The sequence below is a fragment of the Falco punctatus genome (genome assembly GCF_963210335.1).
Source record: "Falco punctatus genome assembly, chromosome: 5".
Taxonomy (NCBI): Eukaryota; Metazoa; Chordata; class Aves; order Falconiformes; family Falconidae; genus Falco; species Falco punctatus.
In genome coordinates, this window is record NC_137584.1 from 25,382,443 (window position 1) to 25,402,966 (window position 20,524).

Below are 20,524 nucleotides of genomic sequence, written 5' to 3' on the forward strand. Positions count from 1 at the left end.
AATCTCCACCTGCCCCATGTTTATTGAAAGGCATGATCAGCCTCATTCAATAGCCAAATCCTTGCGTTGCTCTTTCTTTTCATATTTATCTGGTTTTCTTTTGCAGCTATGCAGTCACAGGGAAAAGGACCTCAAAAGGTCACCTAGCCCATCCCTTTGTCCCAAAGATCAAATATTTCAGATTATATTACCTCATTACTAGAAGTATTTTTTTCTGCTTTTTAAAATAAAATCTCTTCTTTTCTACCACTTATCTATAAAACTGAATAACCACAGTTTTTCCTAGGGTACAAGAAACAAACAGTGTCTCTCACTCTCGGAACGAATAACAACCGCAGCTTTTAACTACAGACTGACTTATTCCTACACTTTCACGTCAAGAATATTTTTAGAAAAATCATATATTCAGAAATTTTATAATTAACTAACACTTATGAATTTTCAGCTTGCCATAGAAATCCACACCCATACATTACAAAAATCAAAGATGATTACCACTGAAATTGTCTGTAATGATGAAAGTACACTGAGTCTTCAGTATGCAGTACAGTGTACATCAAAAAGATGCCTGGTTTGGAATATCTTATCTTCAGCAATCCCCTGAACAGGATCACTTACATACCTGCATTTGAGGCAAACGGGAATTGTGTCTCACCTACAATTATAATACTGTATCTTATCTTACCAACAGTGGGCCTGATTCTTCTCTTAAACATACTGATATAGAACATGAGTGATGAGAGCTCAGTGGTATGGCACCAATACACAAGACAACTACACAGTATCTATAACTTTTTAAAAACACTTTTTTAAACACTTAACACTTAAGCTTTTTTAAAACACTGCCCCATAATTGTTTCACTCTGAAATCCACAGTGAAGAGACAAGGTTTAAGTTGTATTTCCTACAATTTAGCCAGATAAGTCAGCACCATGTTCTTCACCCACAGTCGACCTTGACTCACAGTAAAATAGCAGTCTTGTCTCTACAGGATGTCTAACATGCATATGTTATTCTTGCTAGTAGCCCGTCATGAAACTGAACACCTTGTGCTAAGTGCTGTAACAACATACAAGAAAAAGATGGTTCCTGTAGAAAAAGCGCACCTGCTTTGTCAGTCATAGAGCCTTAAACTACAGCTTCAAGTGATTCCACATCTCACTATCCCCTGTGACTCCATCTTTATCTCTTGACATTGCCGAGAACAATCTCATTTTGACTATGAGTGCAAAACAGATGTCACTGCATGTGTGATATCATGTGAAAAAATATCAAAACCTTAAAGGTGAGTGAAGATTCTATAAACTGCTAAATCATGTCAAACCTAAGAGTATTCTGAAGTTAGAAATGTGCCTGAAGGTCTGCTATAAAACCTAGAGCTCTTTGTGAAAGAAGCTCTGTCCCCTTAAAAGGACATCCCAAAATTTTATTTTTAATTTAAATTATAATCTTTTTTATTTTTAATATTTTTTAATTAAAATTTGTAGCTCCAGTCAGTGTTCACACCTCACATTCTGCCAGGCCTGCAGTCCTTTCCAATTTATTCAAATTCTTGCAGCAATATCTGGATACTTTCAAACAAGCCAGTAAAACCACCAGATATGCTGAATTTACACTAGTGCTGCAAAGAGCAGAGTTTGATCCTTAATGTCCTAGCTGTACCCAAGGTGGGGATTTTTGTCTCTCTAAACTGAAGTAAACCTATCTGTGTCTTATGCACAGCAAAGGAAATGGAATCTTATTTTTTCCCATTTTATTTTTGTGTCAGGCGGCTCAGTGTCATCTCTGATCTGTGAATCCAAGAACGCTTAAGGTCAACACCAACTAGCATAAAGGTAAGCAGGATACAGAGAAGCATGATGTTTTGTTATGGAAACACAAAAATTACTTGCTTTTGTTATTCCACAGTGTCACTACTCATATTAAGACCAACATATTCCTTTAACACAAAATATTTATTAAACAACCAAACAAGCTGAACTGTCCTACCCAGTTTTGTTTCTAAGTTGTGTTTACTAAAGTGCACAGTTCCCTGTTTTGTCCCACTCCTCTGGACATTACAACTTTTTTTTACACTTTCCACTTCAATTTCTGTGATTCTATAGAAGAACCTAAAATGGGAAAGGCCTATTTGGCCAACCATGGTACCTCCCATTGGTGTTCTAACTGATTCCTACAGTATCTTTTCTGAATTGCAATAGAAATGTTTCTGTTATTAAAAATAGAATTTCCTTTCCCAAATGATTTTTCAGAACAGAGAACACAGGTAGAGGGTTTCTTACAGGATTTTTTTTTCAGTGACACTGGCCTTCAGCTTGCACTCTCTTCCCACCCTTCTGACCTGTGCAGATGTTGTGGATTCCCTCTCTCCACCTGATCCAACAGAAGAGTTGGCTCTTGGCTCTAGAAATGTTTCTATTCCCAGTGACATGTGGAGATGTCAGAAATAAAATTACCTGTACAACATTGGGTGAAGTCAGTATAGCTATAGAAGCATGCTCTATCATCACATTTAAATAGAGTTAAGAGAATCTGATCTAAATATACTTCAGGGTTTTTTCCTCAGAGCCTTTCATGAGCTTCCACAATACTTGCATGCTATTGTGTAAACTGAACTTTAGATTTGTATTATGGCTCTATCCTAATTTCAGCCCCTTTGAGAAGGGGACTGGACTGGACCTCCAGATATCCTTTCCAATTCAATTTTTCTACGAACCTGTAAATTATATGCAATATGGTCACTATATCAAAATAAGCTCTTGGATGAGCTGTTAACTACAAGGACTAGCTGTCACAAATATTGGTGTTTTTTTGTCATCAAATAAAACAGTGTTACTTCTACACTTCAGCATGCACAGTTTTAACATTTCATTAAGGCATATTAGGTACAAATGTTTTATGTCACTTCACTATAACATGCTATCTCAGGCACTTAATAAGCAACTTGCTCTCAAAAAAGCCTACTTGCAAAACACACAACAGCAGGAAAACATGAATGATGCTCTATTCAGCCAACTGGATAGCTTATCATGGTAAGTCTATCAGTCTCATAAAATTTCATGCTCCTGACTCTTACCATTTCAAGAAAAGCAAAAAAAAAACAACCAACAAAACAACTGAGTATCTTCTCAACCACCTTGTATCTTCTACAGCTATTCCAGCACAAAGCGAGTGATTATAGTCAGCTCAGGTATATTTGCACACCCCGCCATTTTGATGGAGACATACACCTACTGGCTTATTGACAAATAAGTAGATGACAGAAAGAGAGAAAAGTCATTGAGTGGAATGAGAATGGACTCAGACCCCTCCACTCAGGCAAAGGCTAGTAAAGATTCATCTAACACCATTACCCCTGTTACCGTTTTTCAGATTATTTCTCAGGTGGTACCACAAACTGAAATCCCTTCAAGCAGTACCATCTGTCACAGACCTAAAAAACAACATCATACTACTCATTACCATCAAGAGGAACCTGTTTTTACATTCCCTCCTCACTTTGTTTTCCTTGCTGGCCCACAGTAATGTGGGTTTTTTTAAAGCCTCTATAATTAGTTACAAATGCTAGTGGTAACACTTTCAGATCTGCTCTCATGCCACACTTCAATTTGCAAAATGTCTTTTGTATTAGAAAAGATGCAATGACTGTCACTACAATCTACAAATGACAGAAAGGGCAAAGGGATCAGGATAACGGTGTACCACAAAGCAGTGTACACCTAGTTTATTTGTAAAGCTATCCATAATTCGCAAAAGCATTTCACAAGACAAAAGAAGTTGCACAACATGACACAAGCAATGAGCTATAGCTTTATCTATTTTCTATATCTGTTCCAAACAGTGACAAACCAGGAATCTCCACAACTGTAAATGAACATCAAGTGATTACAGTTATTTTGTCAAAAACAATTTTTTGACCATGCAGGCCAACATGCAGATGCCTAACATTGAAAGAATCCCCTTCCTCTCATGCCTCCTAACCAGAGACATGAGGTTTTCAAGCAGTGCCTGCTGAGCACTTCATAAAACAGGCCATTTAGGGAATTTAGGAATGCATGGATCTCAGTGCCACTGAACTAAGTAAACTTGTAGGAGACAGTACCACACAAATCTTTCCAATTTCAGCTCCAGAAAAATTTCAACATATGAGGTTAACTTAACTTACTCATTCTTGCTAATTTCAAACAAGATTTCTGGCAAATCAGACAGTACTGAACTTGTATGAGTTCACCTAGACCATTTGATTTAAACAAAAAGTAAATTGCATTTAATTGCAGTTTATTTTGTAGCATAAGCTAAAGAAGTACTAGAAAATGGTTTTTCCCCCATTATTGTCCTACTTATAGGTTTTTTATAACAGGAACTCAAAAATTTCTCTGTTTTTAGTGAATATGCAATTTGTTTGTTTGTTTATTTGTTTGTTTATACGAAGTCTCAAAATGCTTAGGCCCCAGTTCTGCAAACATTTAAGTTTAACCTATAAGCAGCCAATGAATAGAACTATGACATTCAATATGAGCACTCAGGTGAGTATGTCATACGAGAATCAGGATTCTATTCTGCTATGTTCTGTCTATAAACAAACATCTTGCTTTCTAAAGCATAGGATTCCTCCCAATATTCCTGGCAGACATACAATTATTAATATATAATGTAGTTGGTTCTCAAGATTTGCAGCAATACATTCAAACTTATCCTGTATCTCTTGTATGCTCCCTGTAAGAGTTCATGTACTTTAAGAAGTTGCATGCTCTTCATTTGCATGGGATTTTTAAAATTTTTTAAGTAAAATCTCTGTGCACAGTTCAAGGCAAGCAAAAGAGCTTCAAGGAAGATGAAGGAAAAGAGGCAACAGCTGAATATATTTAAAAAATTATTTTCCAGAAGCAGTCAGGATCTTACCACAAATAATCATGAATGTATCAGTTACACACTTCTTAGTAAAGAGAAGGGTTGATTAATACAGATATCCTATGCCTTTCAGTTCGGTACTGTTTTGATCATTAATGGTTCAGGCTACCTGTAAACAGGTGCAGGAACCTGCCTCTGGAGAGGACAGTAAAATACTTCTTGGCTTACAACATGGGTGTGATACCTCTTGGGGAAGATTTGTTTTTAAGCTCGCCACAACCAAGGTAATGATTGATCAAGAAATTACTTACAGCAATGATATGCCAAACGCAAATTTAGTATTCAGACCTTTAGGTAAAATGATAAAGCAATCAAGAATTCAATTCATAAAGCATGGTTGAAGAATTATATTTAAAATTTAATTGCTTTGAAAGCTGTACTGGAAAAGTAAGTTAACAGCTGAAAAACCTAGAAACTAATACAAAATGCATTCCTCCCCTGAAGAAATTCTCAATTACTTCAGTGGAACAGGATTAGGCCACTGGCTCTGTAAACGTAGCCATGCAAATGTATTGTCTCCTTGTACTAATAAAGCTGTCTGGCAAATTGTTTTTGCTGTTACCATGGCTTTAACATTTTGATGTTTCAGCAGAAAAATAACAGTTAACTGTATGTGTGAACACTAACTGAGACATTTTTTAGTCATTTTAGGGTTACAGTTAACAGTGAGGTCAAAATTTTTTTCTTTAAAAACATTAAGCTATGATCTGAAATCTGTAATTCTCATATATGATAAGTTATAATATGTATCAACGATAAATTTGTCAGAAAAGCTATTGATCTGGATTTTTCAGTTTCCAGTCCTCAATTTTTTTCTCTTCACCCCTCAGCTGGTCAAAATGAAGGACAGGTGGAATCTCCTGACTTACTTGCATCAAAATACTACAGATAAATAAGAAAAGGCCTCTATTCCTCCTATAGCAAATTATATTAAAGTCCAGCCTACAGCAGCAACCTTTCCCAGTAACAGTTGTGTCACTCAACAGCTCTTGGGAATGCAGTTTGTCTAGTACTCATGCTGTCTTGAATCGTAGAACCATATAATACCTCAAGTTGGAAGGTACCCAATAAGGATCATCAAGTCCAACCTGCTCCTCACAGGACTACCTCAAACTAAATCATATGACTAAGAGCATCATGCATGTGCTCCTTGAACTCTATAAAGGCACTTATGAAGGCCCACACAAATACAGTGTTCTACATAAATGACTCTACTAGAAAGAAGCATTTCAAAATTCAGGATACTTAATGCAATTTGCAGGTATTCTGGGGGAAATACTTGGTAATGCACTGTGGTACCCCAAAACTCTACCTAAGGAAATTTAAGAGTTTAGGCTCAGCTTCGCCCAATTCCTGTTATCTTTGTGCTTTCCCCCGCCCCCAAGAGCCCCTGGTTCTTCCTTTGTTTCCCCATTTTCATGCTTCCAGTTTTCCATATTCAGTCTCTAACAAGATTAGAAAGATATATGAAACAAATCAGTGGAGTTCTAATGTCTCTATCATTGGCTAGTACCTGTTTTCCCTGAATGTGCAGAGTTTCAATTTTAGCAGCAGATTTTTCAAGAAAGAAAATTGAGAAGTAGATGATGGAGGCAGAAAATTAAACTTGATATTAAGTACAATTCCCCAACTGGTTAAACACAGCAAAAATCATGATATTTACCCCTTGGAAAAAATCAGGGTGCAAATCTAGCATGGTCAATAGCAGAAGCAAAGCTTTTTGATACAGAAGATTGTAATTCCAATTCCCTTAATTGTGTGCTTAGTTTGTATCAACCTTACGATGAAAATGCCTCCAAATCAAAAGCATTTATACCCTGAGAAACTAGTGGCATACTGGCTCTGGGAAGCTGTAAACGCTGACACTACTAGTGGTCAGCAACTTGGTGTTGACAAATCCATAGTGAACATGATTATTAGAAAGGTGTAAGAACTGTGACTCTTCTGAAGTATAGGAAAGCAAGATAATTAGTAAGCAAGGTATCTCATTTCCGCTTCTCTTAACTTCCAAGTACATCAACACAAGTGAGACATTTCAGTAGTTGCATGAAGTAATGATGGCTCACTAACTTCTATGCAATTATGAAACATATGTAGAGCTCACATTTTTAAGAATCCTTTTGCAATACAGAAACACAAAGACAGTTCTCTAGACCACAATATTTATAAAGATAGTTACTTGATTAACTGTAATGCTGAAAAAGCTGCTTTATCTCTTCTTTCCTACTTCCTTAAGTGATTTACCTGTAATCTGGAAACAAAGCTACAGGAATTGCTCAGTGGCTTCTGATGGATATTTTGTAAATTAAAAACACCTCTAAAAACAAATATGAAGATGCTTTCACTGAGAGTAGAAAGACTGGTGATTCTAAACACAAAAGAGCAATTATAGGAGTCAATCAGAATACAATTTCTGGAAGCCTCAGAAGCATACTCTGTGTTATTGGCAGTACTGCTTTGAATCTGCTTATTCTGCTCTTTGAGTAAGCCATACTTATGACTGCTAAGAAATTTAATTTCAAGTTAACCACATTTTACTGAATTTGGCAAGAAGTGCAGGTATAGGAAAAGGTTGTTGCATATCAGTGTTTTAAACATAACAAATACATCACAGTTTTCACAAAATAAAAATTTATTAACTGTAACAAACATCATATAAAATGACAAATAAGAAGTGCAGGGTGAATGAGTCATTAACATATGTGCCCTCTTGTCATATGCCCTTATTTCCCACTGGAGTTGGCTGGAATTAACACTGTGGCAATCTGTGCTGGCTCTTGGGCAGGCAGGAGCCAAAGAAAAAAGGTATATATGGGAGAAGACCTGCTCCACAGAGCTGTCTATGAAGTACAGCGGCTGCTGCAGTGAAATGACTGGGTGTTTTGCTCCATACTGCTTTGCATTGCCCACATTTGCTAAATCAGGATGCTTGGTCTTCAAGGTAACTATTCAAGTGTGCCTTCTCTCCAGTGTGTTGTGTCACAAAGGCTAAACAGACCTATGGAAAACATCTACCCTTTTTTTTCTTTTCTTTCTTCTAATCATCATCTGCTCCTTCTCAGCCAAGGTCACTGATAAGGAACAACAAAACAAAAAAGGCATTGTTAGATTGGAAAGGTCATAGATAAAAATCTCTATCCTTTTCGCACATACATTTTTCTCATAAAATACTAAATGGGTCAGCCTTGTGGCTGGCAGTTCAGCAACTCTGTGTCAATGATAACCAATTTAAGTCTATCACCTTTTGAAGAGTTAGCATACAGGGTATGGACTACCACATATACTAGCTGTAAAAGCATGGCCGTAACTATGGCTGAACAGGCAATGATCTGTTCATAAAGTGCAGAGACCCCTGAGAAGGTTCTTCAGAGCCACTGGAGTTCACCCAGACACGTTACCAGACTTTTTGCAACAAGCACTTCCCCTGAGCTGATAAAGGTGAGGCAAGTAACACGCTGTAAAAACAGAAGTAAAACAAGTCTTCCCAGACACTCTCAAAATTTAAAGAATACATGCTGAAAAATTATGACAGTGTCCTGAAGGCAAAAAGGGGATGTTCGTGCAAAGATCAGCCTGAAAATCCGTGAATGGAACTGGACAGCTGATATTCTTTAATTCAGTGAGCAGGTTCTCTGAACCACCAAAAAATGTCTCTCTTCCCCTGAATAAAAAAAATAAATATTTTGAATCTAGTTTCCTCTCAGAAAGCAAGGGACTGCATGTATGAAGGTTCATACTACATGTCTACATTTTATTCAGACAATACAGTTTTGGCGACCAGTTACAAGACTGCTTGCAAACAGTCTTATGTTTCCCATCTGTTTAATGGCATACTAAGGTATCTGTTTCAGTGCCATTGGTTTTGCCCCTGCATGTGAAGAACTGATATTTAGTCACAGAGATTCTACATGCCCACATATATTTATGAATATTTAGCACACATTTATGAATACGGGGTGTGGTCTATTCCTTTAAAAAAAAAAAAAACCTTATGATTGACAGTACATAGAGGAGTGTTGTCCAAATAAACTGGCTATTTGAAAGGCATTTTCTTTGTTCCCTTTCCCCTTATAATTAGACATTATTCTAAGACAGGGATGGAAGAAGTGAAAAGATGAGTTCTTAAGGCTGTGAAACAAAGGGTTTTTTTTAAAAAAAATAAGAATAGAAAAAAGAAATAGAAAAAAAAGAAATAGAAAAAAAAAGAAATAGAAAAAAAAGAAATAGAAAAAAAAAGAAATAGAAAAAACAGACTAGCAGAAGTAGCATATGCAAATAAACCTACCTGAGCTTCCTTTGCTTTTCCAGCTGGTCTTGGGGTTCATGAAGTACTCCTGACTTTCATCCAAGTACACCTCTTGACTGTTCTGTGTACCACTTTCAACAAGCTTGTTGTCCATATCCATTTCTGAGGTTCCTTTTCCTCTCTTTTCTGAGGTCATATGTTTGATGGTCACAGAGTTCTAATTTTCTTTAGCATCAAATTCTGTATATTGGTCAATAGAACCTCAGTTTTTCCACTGGCAGTTTCCAATTAAAACTGAATGTTTGATTCTTGTTCCCTGCCATGACGTTGTTACTCATCCCTCTCATCACAGCCTCTGCATCTTTTACTTGCAATGTCCAAAAATCACCTTAGTTCTTACAAGAATGATGCAGCCTGCCCTGAGCCTACTATCCCTCAGGACTGAAGTATTCTGCTTTCCTGGAATATGGTGGTCCAGTATCTCCATACAAAGTAATGCCCTTAAGCTCAGGTAGATCCAAACTTACAGAGTATTTCAGAAGGTTGAGAGAAAAAAAATTTCATCACTGGAAGCGATGAAATATGGCATTTGTTGAAATCTAAGTTTGGGAGCAGATTGGTCATATCCAACAGGTCAGAGGATTATGAAATTTTTTATGAACTTCCTAAATTTGTTTCTCTTGGTAAATAAATAACACACCACCTGTGCAGGCATCTTATACTGCTAGAACAGACACCTTTCTCTGTGTGTGAAGATTAGTTTAACTTGACCTGTATAAACTCTAGATGTTTCCTAGTATGACCCAGAATGGACTTTGTGTGTACACGTGCTGAAAAAACACAAGCATTACTTTGTAGTGTCAACTTCAAGCCCAAGGAGTTTGGTTTTGTGGATTTTAAAATCAAACTATGATGCATAACCAAGACACTGCAGAAATACCATTCTGCATTCATAACAACATGTCTTAGACATACCAAAAGCACTATCAAGATACACAGAAAATAAAAAGCCCTGCACTCAACCTTACAATTTTCTATGACACAACAGTTTTATTTCTTCCTAAATACGTACATACCCCAAAAAAATCCTGAATATTTATGCAGGGGTCATGACGGCCACAGTGTATGCAAAGTTGTTATAAACATAGTTTCATATTTAAACATGGGCCTTTTCAGAGGAAATTTCAGAGGTATTTCTGAAAATGTTGCTAAAACAAATTGCCAGCACTGAAAATTAAGATGTTTGATTTAACGACTAATTCTGGGGAAGGAGATAAGAAATAAAGGGATGAGCCACTGATTCACGGTATCACAAGAAGCCTGGGGAAACCCTTTCAAGGGTATTCCTTACGCAAGAGAATGCCCTGCTGCAGCACTGGAAGGAATGCCAGAGCATCTAGTTCAAGAGAAAGAACAAGCAATCTCTACAGTTTATCCTCATAACAAACCTTGGTTATCTTCTCTTTCAGCATTTTGACTCTTTTTTTTGAACCGAGGAACTGTTCAGGAAGTGACAAAGATGGACTAGGTTAAATGCTCTAACATGGTACTTATTCACACCACATTAGGCAGAGGAACACTAAAATTAGGCATAAAATTTTATTCCCCTGGTAATATACTCCAGTATTGGCTAGAGACAGTAGAAGAAAAGGGAATTTCCCTTTGAAAAATAAAGCAAGCTATGGATATGCAATATAAATATTGTGGCATTACGTCTTTCCAGTATCACCATTTCTGCTGGAGGTGGGGGGGGGGGGGGCGGGGGGGGGCGGAGGGGACAGGGATTGGGGACATCACCAGAAAGTCTGGAAAAGATTAGCCATTCAGTGAGCAGTCTAAAGGCTCTTTTGAATGGTACCTATACTCTCCCTTACATTCTGTCTGTAAACAATCTTATTAATTACAAAAACATGAGAAAGTGAGGAGATGTTTTCTTTTGATTTTACCAGAGCCATATAAGAAATATGTTTGGCCAATCACTTTATAAAAAGACATTGCAGGCCTGATCCAAAGCTCATTGCTCTTTCCTTTGGGGTCAGGAGCAGGCTCATGCAAACTAGGAACAAAACAGCAGCCCTTTTTAAACCTACAATGAAAATATTTTTTTTAATTGCTTCTTTGCACTGATTCTCTTCACCACTGCACCTAGTCATGGACAGTGCTTGCTGGATTCAGACTGAAATAGCTGATGTTATGCCAAGTGAACATGCATTCATAATATACCATGCCCTTTTTAATCAACTTCCTGATTAAAAAATGCCATGCTGACATAAGGTATGAGAGATGCAGACTTTTAATACTTCACAAAATAATAGACCTCAGTGCTAGTTTGGTTGACAATCTGTGATCTTACAGATGTTTATGTGTTTGCCTGGTGCAGAGCTATAAACAATTTGGGTATGATGGACCTTAAGATACATAACATTTATCCTGAAGTAAACTGGTTTCTGAAACCAATTGCCCTGATGCATTAGGCAGGTAGGAGTTTCAGCAAACCAAAGAGTCTACTGGCAGATGCAACATTGATTTCTTAACGTTTACAACACACCAGACAGCTCTATACCAAACCTGATTTGATGGATCATTATGGGGCGCCCTGCAGCCTTGGTTATTTCCACAACCAAGTTGGCTAGTTTCATTACTTGGTGACGGTGTTCCGCATCTGCAGCTTCAGTGCAAACATATTGAACCAGTATATACACTGCAAATCTGATCTGAGATCCAGTTTTAAATCCGATCTCATAATAATGTTTACTGTTTTCCTGACTACAAGTATGACCCCTTTTAAAGGATCAAAAATCCTACTGTGGTTTTTGTCTGTCTGTCTCCACATCATACTCCCCCTCCCAACACAAGACATTCTCCCTTCATTTCAGTTTCATTACGTTTTGCTGCTTTTTCCTCTATGGCTAAAAAAGGCAGAGTGGTTCTAATCAAAGCAAAATACTGTGAAGGATTCTAAAGAGATAATCTTTGTCAACAGCCTACAAAAGCTTTGATTTGCTCTCCTTGTGACTTTTTAATCTAGGACCCGTGGAGCAGATGATGCTATTTGGTCTGCACCCATTTTCATTCCATAGAAATCCAGCTACACTTCTGTTTAATAAATGACTGATAATCTTACTAGGATTTCTCATCACTCCTATTATGAGAAAGAAAAGGTCAGTAAGTAATCTACAGCCATAAAGTTTTCTTGTAGTATACTATCAAGAACTTCACATCTTTATTGAAAGTTGATCAACATGATGCAAACATTTGTCAAGTTCAGGCAAATTGATGTTAAATTCATTACTTCCATAAGGATATTCAGTGTTCTATACGTATCTAATACCAAAGTACTTTTCCACCACTGAATGTCTCAACAAAACAATGACTGTATTCAGAGTTGATCAAGAAATAAGTTCTAACACAGAGAACTTTCTTTTATCAGTGTGTTTGTATGATGCACTTAAAAAGAAATGCCCCTGATTTCCCATGGAAATGCTGATGAATAGGAATTACATTTTCATTCTTTTGGAGTCCACATAAAAGCCTGACTGCTGCAGAAGAACAGTTTTCAAAACAGTACCTTTTTTGCCATTCATACAGCAAAGTTTCTATACCTAGCTAATAAATTGCCACATATGTGTATGCATGTATGTGTAAGTAATTAAATACTTCTTTGCATATCCTAATCATCTCCTCAACACAAAAATTAAACAAAATAGAAAAAAGCAGAAAACAGGAAATTTTCAGAAATGGTCCTTAACATATCTGGAGAAATAATACACCTCTGAATACATTGAAGTATCTCCTCTTTCTTAATTGTCTTTGTCTCCAAACACACAGTTGATCATTTCTGTAATATGTAAGATACAAGACTGTAGAGTAAAACAACAAAGTCATACTATGCACTAAAAACTACTACGATAAAACTGATGCCCTTTTGAAAATGTGGGCATATAACTGCGTATTTGAATTTAAAACAAAGAAACCACTGCAAATGTTTAGTATTTTTAACTATTGCCCTTGTTGGTTAAAATGGGGGGGGGGGGGGGGGGGGGGGAACGACGACAGACGGGGACACAACACACAACACGACACCACACACAACACATTCACTCTCCAGAAAGTTCAGGCTGTAAAATACATACAAAATTGAATCTACTCTTAGATTAGCTTAAAATGTACCGAATTCTGCATTTACTCATTGTAATCATTTACTCTTCTCTTTGTTTCACTTAACAAATCAATGTAGTTTTTAGAAAAATATAATCATTACTGGTTTTTTTCCCAGTGAAAAATCCTGGTTTATTGCATACAGTCTTACATCACTCCGCATTTCTAATGTTAGGAGTGTTATGTTGCCATCTCAATCGATTTTAGATGTGTCATAATTGCAAACAAGTATAAACATATATATTCACCAGACTACACCACAGCAACGAAGTTTAACCTTATGATTCCAAACTTGAAGAACCTTGATAAATCATGAGGAGTACCTGCTAACTGCCTACTAAGGGTTAACAGTTTGTTCCAATTTTTTTGTTTTTTTGTTTGCAGAGTGACATGACAAAGACTTTTATTTGTTTGGTAATTTTTGAAAATAACCTATCACACAAAACTGAAATGTCAAATAATAAAAAAGAGAGGTAAAAACTAAATATCATTCAGAACTGTATGCTGTTGTTCTCCAAAGCAACATAATTAAAGGCAACAGAAACCCCACACCTCTCCAATTAAAGCAAATCATTCATTAAACTGTTCTACAATAGTCACAAGAACTATGTAAAGACAATTAAAGGATAATAATTTCTACTTAACCGCAACCTTAACTGCAGTTTCAAAATTAGGTCAGTTAAAAATGAACATCACCATTTTTAAGGAGATAAAGAATCATTAGAATTGGATTAAAATATTCCTAAATGACTGCAAGAAAAAAAGCAAATGTAACTAAATGTTAAAGCCCCCCCATATTTTATACACAGCATCAGAATTATATAAGAAATGCCTATCAACGGATGCTCTGTTCAAGAAGTGGGATTCCAGTCTGACTCAGTGTTATTTATTATCTGTCAAAAAAATATGTAATTCAAAGATAGCTTGTTTATTTTCTTCTTTTGTTTTCTCCTTTCAATAAGGAAGCCTTTATAAAGACACATACATACCAAGATATTTGGAGCTGAGAGAATCACTAGTAATTTGTCAATCAATAACTTCAGGTTTTAGCATTACCAGTGAATTTGTGTTAAATAAGCATTTTTTGCCTTTCAGCCAGAAAATGAATACCACAGCAACCAAAACAAAACACATCTGGGCTTTCACTGAAACAGTAGTTGCTAATTTTACAGGTCTTCTCACATTGTTCTAGAAAATAGGAAGCAGGAGTCTGACATTTCCAGCAGTCGTTGTTAAAGCAACAACCACTGAGAGCTCGATCCCGTTTTCACCGGCAGCAATGTCAAACTCCCCGTTGACTTCAGGGAGAGCAGGATCGGGCCCTGAGCTGCTCAGCCTCCTCCGGCTCTATGCACAGGAGGATGTGTTGAGGAGCTGGGGTGGGAGAAGTCCAAAACCCAGCCACTGCTTTATTAACTGCCCAAAGAGTTGAACTTTCCATCACTTTGTGAACAACAGCAAAGTGCCCTGCAAACAACAACGGCGATAAAAGGACATATTTACCTTGAGGGAACAGCAAAGGGAAAGCCGTAGAACTGCAAAACAAAGTAGTCCAAATGAATTATCTATGCATGCAGTCCAAACGTGCACCTTCAAGTAGGCCACAGTCTGTCAAGCAGTCGTCTCGGCACCAGCCACCCTGCCTTCCATCTTACGAGATTCACCCAGAAAACTGACAAACCTGCTCCACGACAACAAAACTCTCCTAATGCTTTTGAACGCCCACCATTTGTTCTCCATTCATCCAATCAACTTTCCACTGCACATCTTCTCCTGCGACTGAGGCTCAGAGGCAGGATCCCTTCTCATCTGTATGCTAATTATTTTGCCACATGGACAAAAGTAATAACGCTTTCAGACAGGAAACCAACGGGCCTGAAGTCGAAGGCAGAAATTAGCAAGTTGCCACCACTGAAGGCTGAGAAGATGGGCATGCGTGCGGCTCTGTGGCTGACGGATCAGCTGTAACCTCCATTTAAGAGCAGCAGCGAGGCGACGGGCTGGAGGAAGCCTAGGCAGCGTCGCATGCATCAAGCCCAGGTTCCCTCAGAGACCACATTACTGCAGCAGAACAGCATCCGTAGCAGATTGCTGACTTACCCCGCCTCAGCCCGCATCCTTTAAGCAGCGCGACGCACATCCATTTTCCCGGCCCCGCCGCGCGGGTGCCGCTGCCCGCCGCGGCCGCGCGCGCCCAGCCCCCCCGGCGCGGCAGGGGGCGGGCAGGGCTGGGGCCGCGCTCCGCGCCCTCCCCGGCACCCCGGGCCGGGCTCCCCGGCGGCGTGGGGCGCCGCGGCGGCGCTGTATTGCACCGAATAGAGGGGAACGCCGAAACGCCGCAGCCGCCAAGGAGGGGAAACCGCTAAAAATACTCCCCTGCCGCTGCCGCTAGCGTTAAAATGGTGTCTCCCTTGTAGAACACCCCACCCCCCACCCCCCCAAAAGAGAAAAAGAAGAAAGCAATAAGTAGGCCTCTAAATGTATCTTTAAAAGAAAATAATGATGGAAAACCATCATTGTTTGGCCGCTGGGGAACCACTCCAGGGTTTATGGAGTTAATTGAGCAGCCGGACTGCTGAAGCCTTGCTTCTTTTACCTGCTCACACCATCTCCTCCCCTTTGAAACAAAAGAAACGAACTATTTCCAGAGGAAAAGATTAGCCGCCTTCCACCATTAGCAACTTGCGCGGCTCAACTTTATGCGATCAACAGCCCAAACGTAAACAAGGGCTCGCGCGCAAAGCGGCCCAGATTTGCGTGTGCCCCTGAGCGGCGTTTCCCCCAGCAGCCCGCCGGACCGCGCCACCGAACGTGTCACACAGGCGGGAACTGGGAAGAGGCGCCTCACCGCCCTGCAACGCTGTCGCAGAGGCTTTCCGCCGGCGTTCGCCCACCCCCGGGCAGCCTCCCTGCCGGGCTCGCCCCCGGGCAGCGGATGCCCCTGCGACGGGAGCGGCTTGCCAGCGGGGAGTCACTTCGTTTAAACCCGTCCCCGAAATGTCATTTCGATGGCAGCGTGACAGGCTGTGATCTTTACGTGGAGGCGGCGGCAACCCCCCTGCACTGGCACGGCTCCGCACGCCGCCCCCACGGACTCTGCCCTGCCGTGCCCCTGCCCCGGGCACCGCCGCGCCTCCCGCCGGGTCCCCGGCGCTGCCCCGCCGCGGCCCGCCCTCGGCGCCCATGCCCGCAGGCCGGCTGCGCTCCGTGCGGCAAGGAGGGAAGGACCTTGGCCAGAGCACACACAGCCTCCGTGCCCCCCCCGCCCCCGCACACACGCGCGCCTGGCGGTTTCGTTGCCCTCCTTATCGCCATTGTGCTGCTGCAGCCCCCTCCTCCCGCAACCCTCCCCCCGCCCGCCCGCCCCGCCGCGGCTCGCCCTGCGCGGTGGTGCTCGGTGCGGGCAGCCCCGCGGCCGGCGGGGCACGGCGGGCAGACCCTGCTGGCCGCGACAGAGGCGGGGGAGACTGACCCCAAAGTCACAAGGAACACCCTCCTCCAGCCCTGGGAGGTAATCCCTCCTGAGCCCGAGCCCGCTGCCTGACGTGCGGAGACCAGACATGTCGGTTACTGTAGAGGTTACCATTCCCTTCCCATCTAGCCTTGCCAGGAATCACACTGCGGTCTGAAGTCAAGGCAATTCCCGCGTACCAGCCCTCTGCATCCCGAGCCATCGCAGCAGCTCCACGGCCGCACTCCGATGGCAGGAGAGGGGCTTGGGGGAGGGGGGGGGGAAGTTTGTCACAGGGATTCAGAGGAGAGCCAGCCTGCTGGGGAAGAGACTAGGGACTAACAATAGCAGAGCCCTCACGACTTCCACGTTTTTGGTGGAAAACGCAGAGTTTCCCTCAGAAAGCAAAAAAAGGACTTACGTGTCTCTTCCCCCGCCCCCCATCTCCACCTCGCTCGTGGTTTGTTTTTTTCTTTTTTTTTTTTTTTCCTTAATTTTTCTCTGTCATCTCTGATTACATCTCCCCGCACTCGCAGGGCTCCCCCGAGGCCGAGGCGCGGAGCCCTCGGGAGCGGCGCTGCGGAAGGGCCGCAGGTGCGAGCGGGGGCGCGGAGGGCGCCGCGCAAGGCGGGGGGGGGGGGGGGGCGGGCGGGGAGCGCGTCTGCGGGGAGAAAAGCCTCCTCGTAGCGGGGAAGGAGAGCTACCATGTTTGTGTCGTAGCGAGGGCATGTCAGTTTGGGTTTTTTCCACCCAGATCAATGTAGCCAGAGAAGCACGTGCACACCTGGAGATGAGAGGACCCCTTCGTAAGCGTGCAGGGGTAGCTACACCCCTACAGACGAATCGCATCCTCTTCTAACGTAAGGCTTACACGCAGAATCTTTGCATAACTGTATTTGCATCTCAAAAATTAAGACTTGTCTTTTCCCTCTGCTAAAGCTAACCTCCTCATGTTAGATACTGGCTAGCCTTAGTAAGACAGGGAAGGCGACTATGTGGCACACGTATCATGGCAGGTGTTTTTCAAACTTTTTGAAAGCGATTTAGCTGGAAAAAACCCTCATCATCTTGTCCACCCTTCGGGATGGCACAAAGAAATGGCCCAGTGCTTCTCCCACTGAGACAAAAACAATACTTGCTTTAATCGGGGCAGAATGTATATAAATCCTGTATTGGTGAGACTTGAAGGGGGGGGGGGGGGGGGGGGGCGGGGAGACTGCATAAATTAGAAACATTTACAAAAAGACCAGTGTGGAAAAAAAAGGGAGACTGGTGATTCATTGGCCTAATTATCCTCCATAAGACGTTAGGGTATGGGTTTAATGTTGTGGGTTGGATTCTCCCTCCCCCAGCCTGTGTCTCGTCAACGCGCATTATCCATGGGGAAAAGGAGATGCAGGTCATGTTTAAGCAGCGTTAATGAGAGCACAGTATTTTTCCTGAAGGTTAAGTTAGCCAGGTTAGCAAATTTCAGGTAAAGTCTGCTTGAAAACCTTCCATTTCTTTTACTTTCTCGCTGGTGGCAGTTTCTAACGAGACTTGAAACACTAGACAAACACAGAAAGCAGAATTCAAGCATCAGACGAACCCACTACTGTCAATAAGGGAGCACAATTTCAGCTTGACAGGAGTATTACAAGAATATACCCGCTAACGAGCAGCCTTAATTGGCCTGCATATTGTGGCTGTCACTGTTGAAACCTGTCCCTATACAGTCCTATTTTATACATCCTTTAAACGTATAGTTCTCTAAAGCAGCTAAAGAGACAATACTTTATTCACTGGGCTTTTGATTTTGGTTAAGAAAGAAATGGGAAGAAAAGGAAATAAGAAAATAGGAAACCCTATTAAGAATGTGGTATCAGTGACTGAAAAACTGCATGAAAGTCAAACGCATAGTTAAAAAAGCAACAGACTTTTCTGGTTTCAGTGCACTTTCTCAGTTTTGGATGTAAATTATTATTTATCCATAGATTGCAATGGCTGCAGAGGTTTCATTGGCATTTACTATACTCAAATATTTTAAAATATAGTGTGTTCTCTAACAGACCCCACCTTCCCTTAGCAGGATACTGTCTTCAAAGTATTTTTAATTTAGTGATTTGCAGGAGTTGCTCGTCCTGGCAAATCCCTCACACAATACAGTTTAATGTGTGTTTCCAGTACAGTGTCATGCTCATAAAGAATACAAATGAAAGAATAGATATTAAGAAAAAAGTTACTGCGCATGTGCAATTGGCAGTTATTAAATGATAACAATGTAACTTCTAGATAATAAAAGTCAAAACACCAAAGAAGGTAGAGCAGATCGTGCCCTAATGCTATGTAAAGTGCCTTACTTTAAAGAAGTTTGATTTAAATTGATTTAAAACGGCCTAACTTGTAAACTTGAATATAAAATACTGTTGCGACCTAAGAATGCAAAAGTAATTTATACGTATAATGAAACCTTAAAAAGATCTTCCAGATCAAGTTTCAATCAATAAAACGGTTCCTATTTTCAAACTCCGGAAAACGGGGTTTTGCAGTGCAGAGGCAGGAAAGACCTAGGCACAATAATGCTGGTGAGGGCAAATGTAATTCTGAGGTTGCAAGCTGGATATGTTGTTTATTTGCACAAAAAGAATATAGGCGAAAGCATTTAGCTCAACAAAGCACTCTTTTAGCAGGAAGAAAAAGTCTGACTAAGTATGGCAACACCTGTAAATGTCCCTCACGTTCTGAGAGTTAAATTGCACGGCTGCGAGGAAGTATTGTTTAAACTACACTGCCCGGTGGACCTCTCCGAGAAAACAAAATGCAGGCGAAGACAGCTTTTAAAAGAGAGGAAGAAGTATTTAAGCGTAGAGGTTTGATGCTTTACCACAGCCATCTTCACATCGCCTAATTAGAAGGCATAAAGCCTCTCCTGCTTTTACCTCAATGAGCAGAGTCATTAGGGTGATGAAAGCGAGTCGTTTCCCCGTTGCCGGTAAGCGGGAGGGCAGGCGGGCGGCGCGGGCGGTAATTGCTGGCGGCGGCGGACAGCTCCCGGTGCTGAAAGGAGCGGGCCGGCCCCGCGGGCACAGCGCCTCAGCCCGCCGCCTCGGAACGCGCCCCGCCACGCTGAAGGGGGCGGCGAGCGCTCAGCTGAATAGCGCTGTCTGCAGAACAATGGCAGCCAACTCCAAATCCTGCTATAATCACATTAATGAGATTAATCAGTGAATTAGCAGCAGTCAAATGTCAGGGTGGCAAGAAGGAATCCAACCAAGCTCGGTAATTAACTTTTGGGGGGCAGGGGAAGGGAACTGACTGCCTTATCTGCTAGGCTTTTCCCGAAGTTTACCAGGTTTTATTCACCAGCCTTTGGAAGATGCTGACAATTCAAGTGGAGGGGGGAGGAGGGGATAAGACAGAGACCTCAACCTTTACGTGCTATAAGGCGGCCTGCTAATACACAGTATCCCGTTACTTCCAGCTGAAGTCCATTGAGGAAACTAGTACCGTTTCAGACAACCCACCCCAATTGCCCGAGCTGCGCTGCACTGAGCTTTGAGTGTGAAATTAGTTCTGTGGTATAACTTCCACCGCAAATTCCAACAGGCATGATAAATATGGCGGATGCCAAAGGAGCATTAAATCTTATTCCTTTTTAAAAATCTACAAGAAAGATACTCTTTCTGAAATCAGAGGGGTAGGAGAAAAGAGTACCCTTTAAACAATTATCAGCAATAAATTATCACAACAAGTTAATGCTAGATCTGTTGCAGAGTGTT

General features: G+C 41.1%; 1 protein-coding gene across 18 annotated transcripts in view; it reads right to left on the bottom strand.

Moving 5' to 3' along the window:
* The window catches only part of MYT1L (myelin transcription factor 1 like), a 331,228-nt gene that overhangs the window by 291,210 nt on the left and 19,494 nt on the right, over nt 1–20,524 (bottom strand). For 13 of the 18 annotated variants that reach the window (XR_013928157.1, XM_080387786.1, XM_080387784.1 and 10 more), the window contains exons 1-2: nt 15,416–16,960; nt 14,819–14,850 (exon numbers count right to left, since the gene is read on the bottom strand). The exons of 1 other annotated variant lie outside the window; for it this stretch is intronic. Coding sequence is in view for 12 of the 17 variants with exons in the window: in XM_080387786.1 (XP_080243912.1) it covers nt 14,819–14,850; nt 15,416–15,455 (72 nt within the window). In the remaining 5 variants the exon portion in view is untranslated. 4 more of the 18 variants (XM_080387781.1, XM_080387779.1, XM_080387795.1 and 1 more) reach the window with 4 other exon arrangements.